The sequence below is a fragment of the Culex pipiens genome, chromosome 2, assembly GCF_016801865.2.
Source record: "Culex pipiens pallens isolate TS chromosome 2, TS_CPP_V2, whole genome shotgun sequence".
NCBI classification, from domain to species: Eukaryota; Metazoa; Arthropoda; class Insecta; order Diptera; family Culicidae; genus Culex; species Culex pipiens.
The window spans coordinates 14185297-14200960 of record NC_068938.1 but is presented as its reverse complement, the minus strand read 5'-3'; the positions used below and the strand labels follow the sequence as shown (position 1 = coordinate 14200960).

At 37.9% G+C, this 15664-nt stretch overlaps 3 protein-coding genes across 3 annotated transcripts in view; 1 reads left to right on the top strand and 2 right to left on the bottom strand.

Annotated features, from left to right (window-relative positions):
- Positions 1-212: 212 nt before the first annotated feature.
- LOC120413824 (zinc finger protein ZFP2-like) lies at positions 213-5116 on the top strand. The gene is made up of 4 exons (XM_039574779.2): positions 213-487; positions 3305-4656; positions 4717-4862; positions 4925-5116. Exons 1-4 carry the CDS (start codon positions 347-349, stop codon positions 5053-5055), a joined length of 1770 nt encoding a protein of 589 aa, XP_039430713.1. The 5' UTR covers positions 213-346; the 3' UTR covers positions 5056-5116.
- Positions 5117-8134: 3018 nt separating this feature from the next.
- LOC120413854 (uncharacterized) overlaps positions 8135-15664 on the bottom strand; it is a 37200-nt gene continuing 29670 nt past the window's right edge. The window contains exons 9-11 of the mRNA XM_039574810.2: positions 8606-8910; positions 8393-8543; positions 8135-8331 (exon numbers count right to left, since the gene is read on the bottom strand). Of these exons, the coding sequence (XP_039430744.2) occupies positions 8291-8331; positions 8393-8543; positions 8606-8910 (497 nt within the window). The 3' untranslated portion in view covers positions 8135-8290. The remainder of the gene's footprint in view (positions 8332-8392; positions 8544-8605; positions 8911-15664) is intronic.
- Positions 13001-14872, bottom strand: LOC120413826 (probable cytochrome P450 9f2). The gene is made up of 2 exons (XM_039574780.2): positions 14188-14872; positions 13001-14130 (listed from the first exon to the last, which is right to left on the bottom strand). The coding sequence occupies exons 1-2, from the start codon at positions 14733-14735 to the stop codon at positions 13065-13067; spliced, it is 1614 nt and encodes a 537-aa protein (XP_039430714.1). The 5' UTR covers positions 14736-14872; the 3' UTR covers positions 13001-13064.

Here is a 15664-nt window from a genome sequence, read left to right as displayed (position 1 = left end):
CACTGACATGCCCCTTTAACATGCTTCACATGATAGCATACAAGTTTATCAATATTTGTGAGACGATGCTGATCTCTATATAAATTGTGGACCAAATTTATATCTTGACACGGAAAAAAAATCACCAATCGTTTCAAACATTCAGTCCCATTCACACTCACAAAGTCTCCCCCAAACCGACGTCAACCTCTCTCTCATACTCTAACCATCTTTCTTTTTTTCCCGTGTGTCAAACAGAATTTTCTCCGAAGAAAGCAAAATTTTCGCTCCGTGTGTGTTATTTTCAAATATTCGAAAGAATCCGGTCTCGTTTGTGGAAAAATTGTTTCTAAATTAAGCGTCGAGGATGGCCACCAGCCAGGTGCAGCAAAATGTGTCCCCGATGTGTCGTGTTTGCATGGAAATCCGGATGGAGATGGTGCCGCTGTTCTCCAAGCTGGAGGATGCGTTTATCGCGAATATTATACAGGAATGCACCGCGATTCAGGTAAGAAGGGTATCCGTGGGGCGCCGCCGTTTGGGATTGTAAACAAGGTGGGGCAGTGGGGGTGGGATGGATTTTATTTATTTTTCAAATCTATATATAAAATGGTTGACATGTCAATAATTTCTCTAAGTTTTTGTAGAAAATCCGACTTTCCTAAGGTGGCAAAACATACATTGCATAAACTACTATTCAAATCTGCATAAATGTAATCATAATCAAAATTGGAGCGTGTAAAAAAATGGTGCTAATTATTTTACATAAAACAAAGCATGATAAATCGACGGTAACATTTCAAAAGGCATCATGTACATTTTTGACACTTTCTGAGTTATTGCATATTCTGAAAGAACTCCTAATAAGCTACCTCTCCACCAAAAATGAGCAAAAGTTACTTCAGTAAAGTCTGTTTAATCATGATTTTAAATAAAGTAACATAAACAAAATCCCTGTCAACCTGTCAAACAAAAGACTACATGAACCTCGTGACGAAAAAAAAGCAACATGAACAAAGCGCCATGTACATTCGGCAAAGAAAAACGAATCATAACAAAGCGTCCCCCTCAATGACAGCAGGGTGATATAGACGTTGGTGATTTCAAAAGAAGTTATGTTTGTTTTTCTCAAATAAAATTACGGAAATAATGTTTTATTGAATTTGGATGATCAAGTATCAATGAAAGCAACGTTTTTCATCGTTTGTTATCATAAGAACATCTTATTTTGCTTTTATATTAAAATGGGAATTGAAAATAGATGCTCAACATTCAAATGCGTTTTTCTCAAAACGCATGGTTTGTACATGATGCTTTTTGAAATGTTGGCGTCGAAATCAGCAAACATTTGGGATTGACTCAAAAGGCACCATCCAAATCTGCGATTGCTCAAGTGACAGTTCACGTCAAGTCCCACTGAGAATTTTGGCTCGAGCCTCGACTCGATTCAGGCCAAGATTCAGGCTCGATCTCGAGCCAGATCGATTCGAAGCTCGAGCCAAAATTCTCAGTGGGTAAGAGGGGGATAGACCAAGGTATGTAGATTAGATAAGGTAAGGCGGGATTTCCCAGCTGTCAAAAAAGTTAGTATGAAACTCGGATGTTATATGGAGATTTTCAGAAAAGTGAAAATTTGACAATTTTCCGGGCAAATTTCATCACACTTTTTTCTGTAGGGTTGTTAACCCTCTAACGCCCATGGTTACTCCAGAGCACCACTAATTTTTGTCTTCAAAACTAAATTTCTCTGCAACCATGCAATTTTTCAACCCGGTTCAAGCTGCGTTAGTTTTTTATAGAATGTTAGCTTATAACCATTAAAATTTCATCCAATTTGGTCGATCCAGTTACGAGTAATGGTGAAAAACGTTAAAAATCTCGATTTTGCTCTGGGCGGGAAGGGGTTAAGCAAGCAAATTGCACATTCGTCCTATTGAACTGTTACTACGGAATTCTAAACCGGAATACAACATAGACCACGAAAAATGAATCTACAGAGAAGAGAGTTGTGCTCTTCTTTACTGTCATGCACCGAGCCGTTGTCTCCCTAAGCCAGGGGTGCTCAACGTTTTTGAATGGCGGGCCAAATTTAAAGATCACATAAGCATGTGGGCCAAACGATTTTTTTTTGTATTTTTAGAACATTTTTGTCATTTAAATACTTGAAATCATTTTTTTAATTCTTTCGTACAAAAAGCTTCTAACCGATTGGTTAAATTTTATTAAAATCAAAACATCTAAATAAAGTAGCAACAAGAATATTATTCATTTGCTTTTATTGCAATGTACGTACCTCATCAATCGTTGAAATCAATACAATATTTTGAATAAATAAAATCTGGATTTTAGAAATACAATAATGATATAATGTATTTAGCACCTGTATTTTGTTTTATTATTATTATAAGTTTTATAAAAGACAATTTACCATTGTAATGGCATTCGTGTCGTATTTTTGAATGTACAGAATTCTAATTCGGTTTCTAAATCTTTTCTTTAAGCTTTGAAAGAGTAAGAAATTTTATAATTTTATTTTATATTTTTTAAATTTGTTTCATAAGGGGTGACACAAAATTTGCAAAAGTGCGTAATTTTATTTCTAAATAAATACCGTGATATATTTTTTTCCATAATTAAAAAAATAAATTTCATTCTACCCTAATCAGATGTTGGGCACTCAGAATCGTAATCCACACGTTATCAGTTCAAATCACGAAGTGAAAGCGCATATTATGTTTGATGCGCAGATAAAAAAAAATCTTTTTTTATTCTTAAATTATTGTATACCAATATTTTAGCTATGTTTACAGTTACCTACTTTAATGAAATTCGAACGTATAAGATGGATTTTTCAACACTGTATTTGTTCCATATAATCGGGAACAAAGTTTGGAAAAAATCATTAGTTTTACATTGACGAAAACTATAACGGATCACAAAAAACATAAATTAAGCCTTATTTTTGAGGGATTATAAAATCACTTACAGATTCGGCAAAGGGCCATTTTACGTGATAATTCAAAATGGTTTCGCGGGCCATAAAAATCACCTCGCGGGCTTGTCATCCCTGCCCTAAGCCTAAGCGTTGACGGTACAATATCTCATTGGATTTCCAAGAAACTTGTAGATTTGTATAATTTTAGAAATATAATACTAGTGTTTCCAAAATCTTGGTTCAATGACGATAAAATCAAAATACTACAATTTAATCTAAATCGTTCAAAGTTTCTGAAAGTTCTAGAACATATTTTTAAATTAACACAATATTATTGAAAATGAACAACTGCACAATGAAATATATTGACCAAACTATTTTTTCTTGCAGATTCTCGAAGACGACGGCCTGCCGGACAACGTGTGCGCGGACTGCGTGGACGAGCTGCGCGGCTTCATCCGGTTCATCGAAAAGGCCCGTCAGTCGGACCGCCAGCTGCGCAAGATGTTCCGGGCGGAGATCAAGCTGGACGATACTTACGGTGACGAAGCGATGTTGTCGTTCGGGGAGATAACCGTCAAGATTGAAGAGGACGAGTATGAGGGGGATGAGGGTGGGATTAAGGAGGAGCAAGATGCGTTTGAGTTTGAGGGTGCGGTGGATGATTTTGACGATGCGAACGATAGCGATTATGTGGAGGAGAGCCGAGAGAGGAAGGTGGTTACAAAGTTGCAGATTAGTCCTATTGGGAGGGGACGATCGAGATCGCTGAGGGAGGATGATGACGAGGAGTCGGATAATTTTGAGGAGTTGGATGAGATGGAGAGGAAGACTTTTAAGGTGGTTGAAGTTGGCAGTCAGCACGTTTGCTGTACCTGTTTTAAGCTGTTTGATAACAAGGAAGACCTGCAAGAACATGGGAAAACGGAACACGAAGCTAGCAAGAGGATTAACCACTCAAAGAAGCACGTCTGCCAGTATTGTTGTCGAAGATATGCTTCAATAATTTCGTTGAAGGCTCACATGAAGAAAACGAATGAAATTCAGCAGGTTTACGACTGTTTGAAGTGTGACGCTCGCTTCATCGCTGGGTATAGACGTCGGAATCATGCCCACAATCATCCAGGGTCGAAACCAACTCCAGCTGAGCGATCAACCCAGGCTGTTCCGGTAGAACCTTCAGTACGAATCTGCTGCGCCCAAAGCTGCAACCAAGAGTTCGACACCATGGAAAAGCTGATGGCCCACTCGGCCACCGCTCATCGTGCGAACAAAATCCAATCCTCCCTCGCCCAGTACGAAAACCGTCCCGTCGAGTGTCCCATCTGTTACAAGCGCTTCACCGACGAGAACAACCTCCAGATCCACCAGAAGCGTGTCTACATGCCCAAACGGCACGTCTGTTCGATCTGTGGCCTCAAGTTCCAGACGCCGCAGGCTTGCGACCGTCACGAGCGCGAACATCGCAACGAAAAGAGCTACAAATGTGAGCAGTGTCCGAAGGCGTACCTTAGCTACGATCGGCTTAAGGCCCACATCAAGCGGCACTCGGCCAAGCGCGAGTTCATGTGCACCATCTGCGGTCAGTCGTACATGCAGCGACATAACCTGCAAGCCCACATGCTCATGCACGAGGGCAAGCTCCCCTTTGAGTGCGAAATATGCCACAAGGCGTTCCGGGTTAAGGCCAAGATGGTGTACCACATGAGAGTTCACTCCGGCGAGAAGCCGTATCCTTGCAGGTAACATTGAACCAAATCATCGAAATCAAACTTTAATTAACCTTCAACCATTTTTTAAAGGTTCTGCGACATGGCCTTTGCGGACAGCACGAACCGGCAGCGCCATGAAATGTCCCACACCGGAAACAAGCCGTACAAGTGTGACTTTTGCGACAAGTCGTTCATCACGAAGCGGTTGAAGCGCGAGCACGAGGGAACTCATTCGGGTAAAATCTCAAGTTCCCTCAATCATTTTCAAAATTCCAACAAGTAGTGCATTTTTTTTCAGGGGAAAAGCCCTACCAGTGTACGGTGTGCTTTGTGTCGTTCAAGAAATCGGCCGCCCTGAAAGCGCATCTGGCGCAGCACATTGCCGAGGGAGCGGCCATGGATGGGGTGGTTACGCTGGCGCCGGTGTAATGTAATGTAAAATGAAAGTGATTTTGTCGTGCAAACTGATAGAATAACAATTAAATGTCTAAGCAATGTATACTTCATTCGGTATTTTTATTCTTTGATTCAACCAATTCTACGAATCATCTTTGCTTTTAACTTTACGCAGTGGGGCTGGCCTATGACAATAAGTTTTCTTCTAGCTGACCCATTTGACCAATATCCTACAATAGAGCAATATAAGATTTTATGTTCTACGCAAAACTTTCCCACGTTCAACTGAGCAGTTCTCTACTTAATTAACGGATATAGTGCATTTTTTTGAATTTTTTTTTGGCTTCGAAAATCGGTATCTTTTGAAGGAATTTTCTGATCGGTTTGGTGTCTTCGGCAAAGTTGTAGTTATTGATGGGGAATATTCAGAAAAAAATGGTACACGGTAAAAAAAAAACGATTTTTCAATTTTGGAAGTTTTATGATATTTGATATTTTTTGACCACTACTTTCGAACCATAAAAAACAGTGTGGACAGATATTTTCCCGCCAAGTTATATTTTTTGTAAATATTAAATGTATAGACTACAATTTTGTCGCCAATTTATGAATTTATTTTTAATATATGTTTTGGAGAAAATTTAAATTTTACTCGAACAAAAAACTATTGACTTCAGTTTTTAATGTTAAATCAAATTTGCAATCTAAAAAATAAGATTTTTTGATAAATTGCACCGTTTTCAAGATAAAGCCACTTAAAGTTTATTTTTTTTCTGAAAAATTCCAGTTATTCGATTTAAAAAAAAAGTGTCCATGATTGTTTATTCCTGAAAATATTTTTTTCAAAAGGTTGGAAAAATTTCCAATAAAATTGCCTAAGAGGCAATGCAGATTGGACCTTGAGGTTGGACATCGAATATTGAAGTTTTTCATGCCTCATCCAAACAGTATTTTTTTTCTAGTGGCAATATCTCATAAACCTATTTTTATTGCATTAAAAAAATTGTAAAATTTTGATAACTATAAAATTTCTCTCGAAAAAAATATTTTTGAAATTTTGGAATTATAACTCTAGCATTTTAAATGGGGGAAATATTGAATATTTGACCTATTGAAATGATAGTCTTAGATTTTGTTTTTATTCAAAAAAACATAGCTCGGTGGGGAAAAAATTGTTAATTTTTTTCTATGGCTCAAAAAATGCGATTTTTGTCGATTATAAAATATAAAAAAAAATAACTATAAAAGATGGATTCGGGGAAATTGATTTTTGGTAGAAACAAGGTAATTAAAAAAAGGCAAATAAAATCCGTTTATCATTTTTCTGAATAGTCCTCATCAATATTTACAACATTGCCGAAGATAGCAAACCGAACATAAAATTCCTTTAAAAAATGCAAATTTTCGAGCCTTGTATGAATAAACCAATGCAACGGTTCAAAAAAAAAAAAATAAAAAAAATCATTTCCGGTTTCGTGAAGAATAGCTGTAATTGTTCCGGGGGTCTCTATTCGTCCTTTATGTATCTAATCGCCTCAGTAAGTACTCTTATTTTTGATGTTTTTTTTCGGGACATATTGAAAAAGACAAGTAATGATTTTCTCAAAAATAAGGTGGTAAGAAAACCTTGATATTGTTTGATGAAGCAGATGGAAAAATATTTGCAATCGTCAGAATTGAATTTCAGTGAATTCCCTGTCAATAAATAAAATTGTAAATTTCGAGTATAAATAGTATGGAATCATCTAAAGCAACCATGTACTCTGGGCTTGGTTTGATTCGTAGTTGGCAAAAATCTAGAACCACAATTTATTGTATACGTTGCATATTTAAAAGAAAAACAGCAACTCATACACAAACGGCGGACTGACGTTGACAATAAAACACACATTGAAAAACCGAAAACAATTTAATTTTTAGACTTCTGATCGGTAAAATTCGTGAAATCTGAGATTTTTTTTTAAATTTATTGATCTTTTAGCATTTTTTTTCACAAAAGCATAACTCTGGAAATTTTTTAAAAAGGTCCAATAAACTAAACTTCCAGTTTTTGCTTTTTGGGTGTTTTTGAAAACGCCTTGAGTCAGGGGTATTAAAAAACACCCAAAAAACAAATACTGAAAATTTGGTTCATTGGACCTTTAAAAAAAAACAAAAAATAACTCCAGAACTGTAATAGTGTTTAAATGCCATCCATAAATCTTGCGGGCAAATTTTTTTTGAAATCCAGACCCCGCTTTTCCTATATAGACATATTTTATGGAATGTGGACAAGCGCCTGTTTTTATTAAATTAAATTATATTTTGTACATTATTCTTACCACTCTCATCATTACTTCGAAGAAAACTTCCATCTGGACGAACATCGTAGCACTCCGCTAGTTCCACAAACGATTCTTCATCTTCATCACACAGCTCAAACTGTCCATTAACTTCTCGTTGACCCACTAGATCGCTCGGATATCCGTTCCATTGACGATCCTGATTTGTTTTCAGAAAATTATTTGTCTCCTGAATCTGCGCACACTGCGATTTGAACTGTTGATCCTGTCCAGTACTGCCACCGTTGCAGTAGGCGTAAAAGTAACACTCGTAAATTTCTTGCATTGTCTTCTCGCGGGTTGCTTTGATGACGACCACTCACCACAAAGTTCGAAACCATTCTGGACATGACTTACAACCGTTGATGATACAAATTACGCGAAAAAAAGTTAAACGGGAAGAAAGGATTCTATATAGGTGAAGTTTTGTTTAAAAACCTGCTGGTAGGAGGAGGAGCCGGGAACTATACGGCCTGTCTAACAAGCCGGTATAATTGATAACACCTTTTCCTGAGGGTGGCTCGAGCACGTGGCCTGCTTTGCTTCTTGGTGTTGTTCTTTTTGGGGGATCGCTACGTCGCTGAAGGCAGATGCGTTTTCATTTTTGCTTTGTACTTTGTAGAACCATAAAACACCGCGCGCGCCTTTTATGTGCGGGTTTTGTTTTTGTTCCAGAACTACAAATTACCGCGGGTTCCTGGTTCCGGACGATGATTTGCTTATCGGCTTGAATTTGAATATAAATGCGATTGTTTTCGAATGTTGAATAACATGCTTGAACGTCAACTTGGTTTTTTTTTTTAATATCATAAGTACTTTTTATTTGTTCCATTTGTTTTGCCTTATAAAACTAATAAAATTGCCTTTCTCCAGGTAAAGTATCACAATAAATAGAGCATATAAAAATTTTCTTTTAAAATTTAACTTAATTAAAGACTCATAACCGCTTAAGATGACTCCTTTTTGGTGTATCCGTAAGAGTTTGCCACTGTAAAAAGAGACACCTTTCTGATTTATTTCATTTCAAGAGACCTTTGAAGGAAACTTACACTCAAAATCTTTCATGTACATTACGAGCAGCTCACCAACCAGGTTGCCCTCGAAATCCGGTGCGTCCAGGGTGCCACCATACCGGGGCCGCAAGCAGGCCGGGTCTACGTGGGACGTGAGCGATCGCCAATCTTTGTTATGGAAAATTATCTGAAAATTGTATTATTGAGTGTGATAATTTCCTTTTTGTAGAATAAATCCAAAAATCCTACCCTCTTTCTCAGCTTATCGGACAGAAACGGTTTGAAAATCGTAAACAGCATATTGAACAGGTAAGAATTGTTCACAATATGGATCGCCTTGAGGCGCATCGCGGTGCACTCCTGGACCCATTCGACGGCCATCGCCGCAAAGCGCGGCGTAAATTGCAGGATCTGCGTCAGCGAGAGCCCGTCCATGTCGAGCAGCACGATGGAACCGTTCAGCTGGGTGCGCGGTTCGTCCATGCCGGCTTCCAGAGCGACCTGCATGGCGCGGAACAGGTCGTTCAGGGGGACCTTGGAGGGTTTCCATTTTTCTGGGAAAATTTGGAGAAAAAGAGGAAAGATATTTATTTATTTTTTGGTTTTGAGAATCTTTGTTTTTATTCGTTGATATCCGGCAGTAAAAACGATACTGTAATGGTCTACAGGAAACCTTTTAACACAATGCACCTCCATTCATGTGTGTTCCTGAATGTTTTTTTGAAATAGCACAGAATTTTTTTTCAACTATTGTTCTTTGAAAATTGGACAAATACTTGCTAAAATATCGTCGCTTGTGTGCTATCCTATGTCTTTTTTCTAGCAGATGTGTTATAAGATAGCACACATGTAACGATGTAGCATTTCAAACAATTTTAATTCCGAAAAACGTAATTTTCTAAAAGTATAAACCATCACAATTCAAAAGTGCTGATAATACAAACTTTTTGCCTTTTGAAAACGTTAGGTTTGGTTTTGGAATGCGGCTTACAATTTTCAAGATATATTCGATTAAAAAATACCTGCGTATTCTCTTTCTATACCGATATGAACGCCAATTTTTATATTGTTAATTGCACAACGGGTTATTTTTGTTCTTAATTCAATCCTGAATTGTAATGTTGCTAAATGACCAGGTTGAATATTTTTTTACGAAAAAATTCCAGATTTAACGGGGACCGTTATTTCAAAACATAAAATTAGACGGAACGTGAAAATTGTTAAAATAATCTAAATATTCTAATTTTAAATTACAACAAGTACTTTATCAATTTAATCAACTATTAACATTTATCATCACTATTTTTTTCATGATGCAAAGTCAAAATCTTTCTAAACCCGGGCAGACGGTAATAACAAAATTAATAATATTTCTATAACAAATCCTGTTAAAATAACAAAAAGTGTTATTATTTTATCCTGAACTTCAACTTCAAGAAGAAAAAATAATAACAGTTTCTGATAAAATAACAAGATTTTGTTTTGAAGTGATATTATATTGAAAATGTTTAATCACACGCTAATAAGAGGAAATGTTATACATTTCAAAAATTCTCCTTAAAACAAGATTTGTTATTCGTATGGTATTCTGACTTAGACATAAAATTATCATAAATCGCAAAAATGGAAAAGTTTTTAAGTGTCCATAACAAAATCTGTTATTATTTTTTCTTTTGTTAAATATGTTTATATCTTTGGGATAATTTTGACCATTTTCGTAGGGGTCATTATTTTGACCATAAAATGGGGTCCTTAAGCTAAAATTATTCTAAAAAGTTGAAATTTTGAATGTTGATTTTTTTTAAATATTTGATATACCCCCTAAGGGACTTAGCTAATAACGGCTAGAACTATTGGATAATTTTGATCAATTTAATCGTGGTCATGTATTTGACCATGAAATTGGGTCCTTAAGCTTAAATTAAGCTGATAAAATTAACTTTTGAACGTTGTTTTTTGATTTGTGTTGTATTCCCTAATGGAATTGATTTATTTATTGAGAATTTTTGAAATGTGAATAACAAAAACTGTTATTATTTTCACAGAGCGAGTAAGTCCGAGCTGACGTTGAAGTTCGAGCTGGAGTGAGACCTCGGAGACGGCATCGAATTCAGTTAATTTTTAGCAGCTTTTACTTGGAGTCGGAATCTGTGAAGTCGGGTATTTTTGGAGAGCTGAAGTCGGCTTTGACGTCATATCCTGCATCCAGAGTCAGAGTTGTCTTTAAAGTATGGATTCAAAGTCGCTTGAAGGTACCCGACTTTGCAGCCCTGACTTGGACAGAAGAGTTATGGCAACTGCAGGTTTATTTGCAAATGGCAAATAAACCAAAACAATAACTTTTTTTGTTATGGAGACATAGCAGTTCAATAACAATTTTTGTTATTATGCTGCTCCTCCCTTCCGCACAAAATAACAAATCTTGTTTTTCCTTCATGATTCCTTCTGTGTTATTGGTTTGTTAGCATGAGCATGAGCATGAGCATGAGAGACCACCCATGGTTGTCCTTCTCCGTTGCTGAACAGGACCGTAATATCCTATCAATACAACCCTTATCAACAGCATATATGAATGCGTTGAAAAGATAAATCATCAAGATCATTAAAACTAGATCTGAAGCAAATAGGTAACAGTCATTGGCCACCAACGGCGCCCGCCATGTCAGTTTGTAGATCTCGGGGGATTGGGACGGGAATGTTAGTTAGCACAGGTTGCTACCAAGGGTGGGTTCTATACGATATCCACACCCCCACGTGTGCCGGAAAACTACTTCTACTTGGGATTTTGTTAGTGGGTAAGGGTAATGGCCAGGATTCAACATAGAGGATGATGATGCGACCCAATAATCAATAAATTTTGTTTAATGGTGTGATGTATTATGCATTCTCAAGGCAAACAGTCGGAGGATGCGGATGAGATTATTCCCGGTTATTTGGTGTTGAGTTTAGCATAAATGATTCAATCTTAGACAGCCGGCTGTGGAAAGATAAAACCAAATAAAATGCGAAAACGCGAAACCGCCCGGACCGAAAAACACACACAATCGGAAACGGCAACGAAAATCCTGCGTAATGACCGCGACGCGCACCGTTCAAATTCTCCAAAGCAACTCCCTTCTGTGTTATTGGTTTGTTATTGCAAAAACAACATAATAACAGTTTAAGTTATTCTTCGAACAAATCTTTGTTAATGATTTTTGTTATGTTAACAACTAATCCAATCATCCCAATAACATATTTTGATCTTCTCACAATATCAAAAACTGACCTTCCCAAGTTATTTCCGTCTGCTCGGGAAGTTTCTCTGCTTTTTTAGTCACGTTAGGTTGAAAAATTATAAAATAATATCGTTTGAAAAAGTGAGGTTATGTTAAATGTTTTTTGTGTAATTTTTTTTTTCATATCATTTTCTACCAAATAGACCATTAGCAACGATCCAGACAGGCGCTCGAATACCTGGTTTTAACAGTCAGTTTTTTTTAAATAAAAATCAGTATTTTTGATTTATATTGCATTTTGCTATTATTTTTTTAATTATTCGCTCTATAAAGCTTAAATCAATACTGTTTTACAACATTACATATATTTTTATTAATGATTAATGATTTGTCCCCGAAATTATTCCACAAATTCAAGAGGAGAATAAATTTTATTTAAAGTTTTTGTCCCCCCTTCAAAGTTGGCCCGAAAAATCAGGGGGCTACAATTTTTTTTTCAAAAAAAAAAAAAAATCAAATTATTCGCTCTACAGCATTGCCTTGGCGTTCTCGATTGCGAGATTCCTACTCGAAACTAGGTGTTCGAAGGCTTGATTGTTGAGGCAATTGCAAACCTCTTTTTACACCTAAGCTTCCATCCACCCCGGGACTCGAACTGACGCGACCTTTGGATTGTGAGTCCAACTGCCTACCAGCGACTCCACCGAGACAGGACCCAGGGAGACGACTCCTACACCTGGACTGAGCTAACGACCTAACCTTTTTTTTAGGTTAGCCCGGGGCCAACATTTACTTCCCTGTCCGACGGAAGGCGTGATCAGACAAATCTCGTCTCGAAAAATGCCACCGGGACCGTCTGGGATCGAACCCAGGCCGACTGGGTGAGAGGCAATCACGCTTACCCCTACACCACGGTCCCGGCTTTTTTTTTCAATAAACTTCAAAATTTCAATAAAATTTGATCTGCAGTCAGCTGAAATCAATTTAAAATTCATTCTCCTGTGTTTAGAACCATTTTTAGCATGTTTGGGTTGATTTTCAAATCTTTTGAATTTTTGAAAGTTGTTTATGTTTATTATCGCAAAAAGTTTTTTTTTGCTAACTACTAATGATTGCAAAACAACTGAACTAGTGTAAAAGGTATTTGTTGAAAAAATGGCTTGTTTTTTTTTCAATATTTATATTTTTTTTATTTTTTGCCCCTCCAGCTCGACCACGGCCAGAGCCGAGGGACAAAAATTTTGAAAAATCTTTGCATCGGCCTAACACAAGCTCACAAAAAAGTACAAATTGGCAACTGCTAAAAGATCTCTAGAATCACGTGCATTTCGAAATTTTCCGTGGGCGGTAAATGATTTTTTTTAAGGCGATTCTGGGGACCTTCTAGTGTACGCGTCATATGCATAATGTGCAAAAATTTTGATGATCGTTTTTATTTTTAAATATGTCATACATTTTATTAATACAATTTTTACTGAACTTTTATAATATCATTTCTTCACCTCCCCTCTCGGAACCATCCGGAACCAGAACCCACTCAACGTATCCAGCGAAACCGAGCGCTTGTTCAGCTTGATCGGCACATCCGTCTTCGGGCACAGCTCCAGCTCAAAGTTCGCCAGTATGTAGTACAGGAAGCACTTGGTCTGCATTAGTGCCAGCCTCGATCCAATGCAGTTCCGTGGACCACTTCCAAAGGGCAGGAACGCACTCCGGTTGATGTTGGCTTTATTATCGTCGGAGAATCGTTCTGGGTCGAATTTGTAGGGGTTTGGGTAGAATCGGTGATCGCGGTGGATTGATTGGATCGGGATTTGGATGAGGTCACCGACCTGGATGGTGACTTTGGTTCCGTTGTTGTCTTCGATGGTGTACGGCTTGGTGCAGGCTCGGTTGGTTAGGCCGAGGGGAGCCCAACGACGAAGGGTTTCGGATACCACCATATCGAGGTATTTCATGTTTTGAAGGACTTCGTAGGATAGCTTGGAGTCGGTGGTTGAAAGTTGCTCTTTGACGTGATCAATTTCTGCTTGTAACTTTTGCTTGACGGTAGGATTTTGGGACATTTCGTACAGAGCAAAGCAGATGACGGTCGTTGTTGTCTCGAGACCTCCAAAAAAGAACGAAGCAGCGGCCGCAGTAATGTCCAGATCAGAGTACTGACTGTTCTCCGTTGAGGACTGAAGATGTTCTTCGACCGTTGAGAATCCGGCACTTTTAAGCTGGTCATCGGCCTGTTCCATCTTAAGTTCATTCTTACGACCTTGCACCAAAAGGTGGATGAAGTCCGGTCGCACAATGTTGTGCTCTTCTCTTTGCTTAATCGTTTTGGATATAACATCAACGTAGAAGTCAGTAGCTTCTTTAGGGAATATGCGAATCCTCAGGGTACGGAAGAAACTTTTAGGTAATACCGTAAGCAGGAGAAATTTGAGGCCCTGGATTCCATCGGTTGCAATCAGTTCCTTGCCTCTGCGCATAAACTCATTGTTTGGATTGTGAACCGAATCGATTTCCACACCAAACGAGAGAGACGTCGTAACGTCGTTTCCTAATCTGGAGAAAGATTATATAATTTCATGCCTTTCACACCATAACAAATTAGTCACTCACTTCTGAAACAGGTCCCTCATTTCCAACTCCAATCCACCGTCACGGCGAGCATCGTCCACCAGCCTTCCCATCGCCCCCTCCGTATAATTCGACACCAGCGCAAACATGTTCCTCATCTTACTTCCGGTAAACGCCGGACTCAACCCGGAACGTCCATGCTTCCAGCGAGTTCCCTCGGTAAAGAACAACGCCCTCCCTAACACCGGATCCGCCTCGATTGGAACCACATTCGTGTGATCCGCAAAGTGGTCAAAATCCTTAATCGTAATTTGCTTCACCAGTTCTGGATCATGAATCAAGTACCCAGGCTTCCGGAACGCAAAAAATCCACTAAATCGGCTATCCGGGAACATCTCGTAGCCCAGCGATCCAGCATCGACCATGTGCATCTTGCCGGAGAAGAAGTTCCACATTCCGCCGAGCAGTGGAACCGGTTTCACGAACGGAACTCCACGCTTCTCGAAGTAATCGAAGGTGGCGACGCTCCATCGATAGAAAAGGTAGATCGCAGTAGGCACCAACAGCAGCAACCACTCGAGTGAGGTCATTTTTTTCTGCGTTTTACTTTGACCAATTTGAAGACGAAATTTACCGGCACGGCTTGGCTGGCCGAAGTTTTGGCAGTGACTGAACTTTTGGACGTAAGCCGGCGTTCCTAAATATGTAGGTGTGAATCATTGCGTCTACGCTTGTTATCTTTTGGGGCACGAGAATGAAGTTACCTTCATTGATTTTTTTTTGCATTTTGTTCAGATAATTTTTTTTTCTTCGTTGTGCATTCGGTAAAACTTTCAGTATGTCTGTTATCACCAAATTTGTTAATCTTTACTTTTAGCATGTTATCTGATATCATGAGCTAAAGGTTTCGCTGACAGCAAAAAAAAAAAAAAAAATGCAACCGAAATTTGCTTATCATTCACACATTTTGTTCGTTTCAATTTCCTTTAGTTCCTGCATATCAGGATTGCACAATATGAACATTGAATTGCATAGCAAAATGAAGGATTTAATTTTAAGATAATTTAAATACAATTATTTCATTATTTTTTTATGTGGTTTAATCCATTGAGAAAAACTGTTTAAATTCACAAATGTAGAAGAAGTTAATAACTTTATAATTTGTTAAATTTCAAACAAAAACTTTTAATATCTAGAGTTCCTAAAAAACCCGTATTTTTTACTTTTTGAATACCACTGACTCAAAGGGGCTTTAAAAAAATCAAAGAGGCAAAATTTAATATTTTGTTTCATATGACCTTTTCAAACAAGAACTCGAGATTTGTTTTGAAGAGGTCTTCTAAGTTTGCCCAATCTAAATCTACTTATATTACGTGGTTGATACCTTCCTGACTATTTTGACGTAGAATTACATACAACTCGATGGACTGTTCGTCATGTATAATAGTGAGAGCTTCGAACATCATTGCTGTCAAATTTGATAAAACTCGTATATACACAGTAAAAAATAATGTAAATT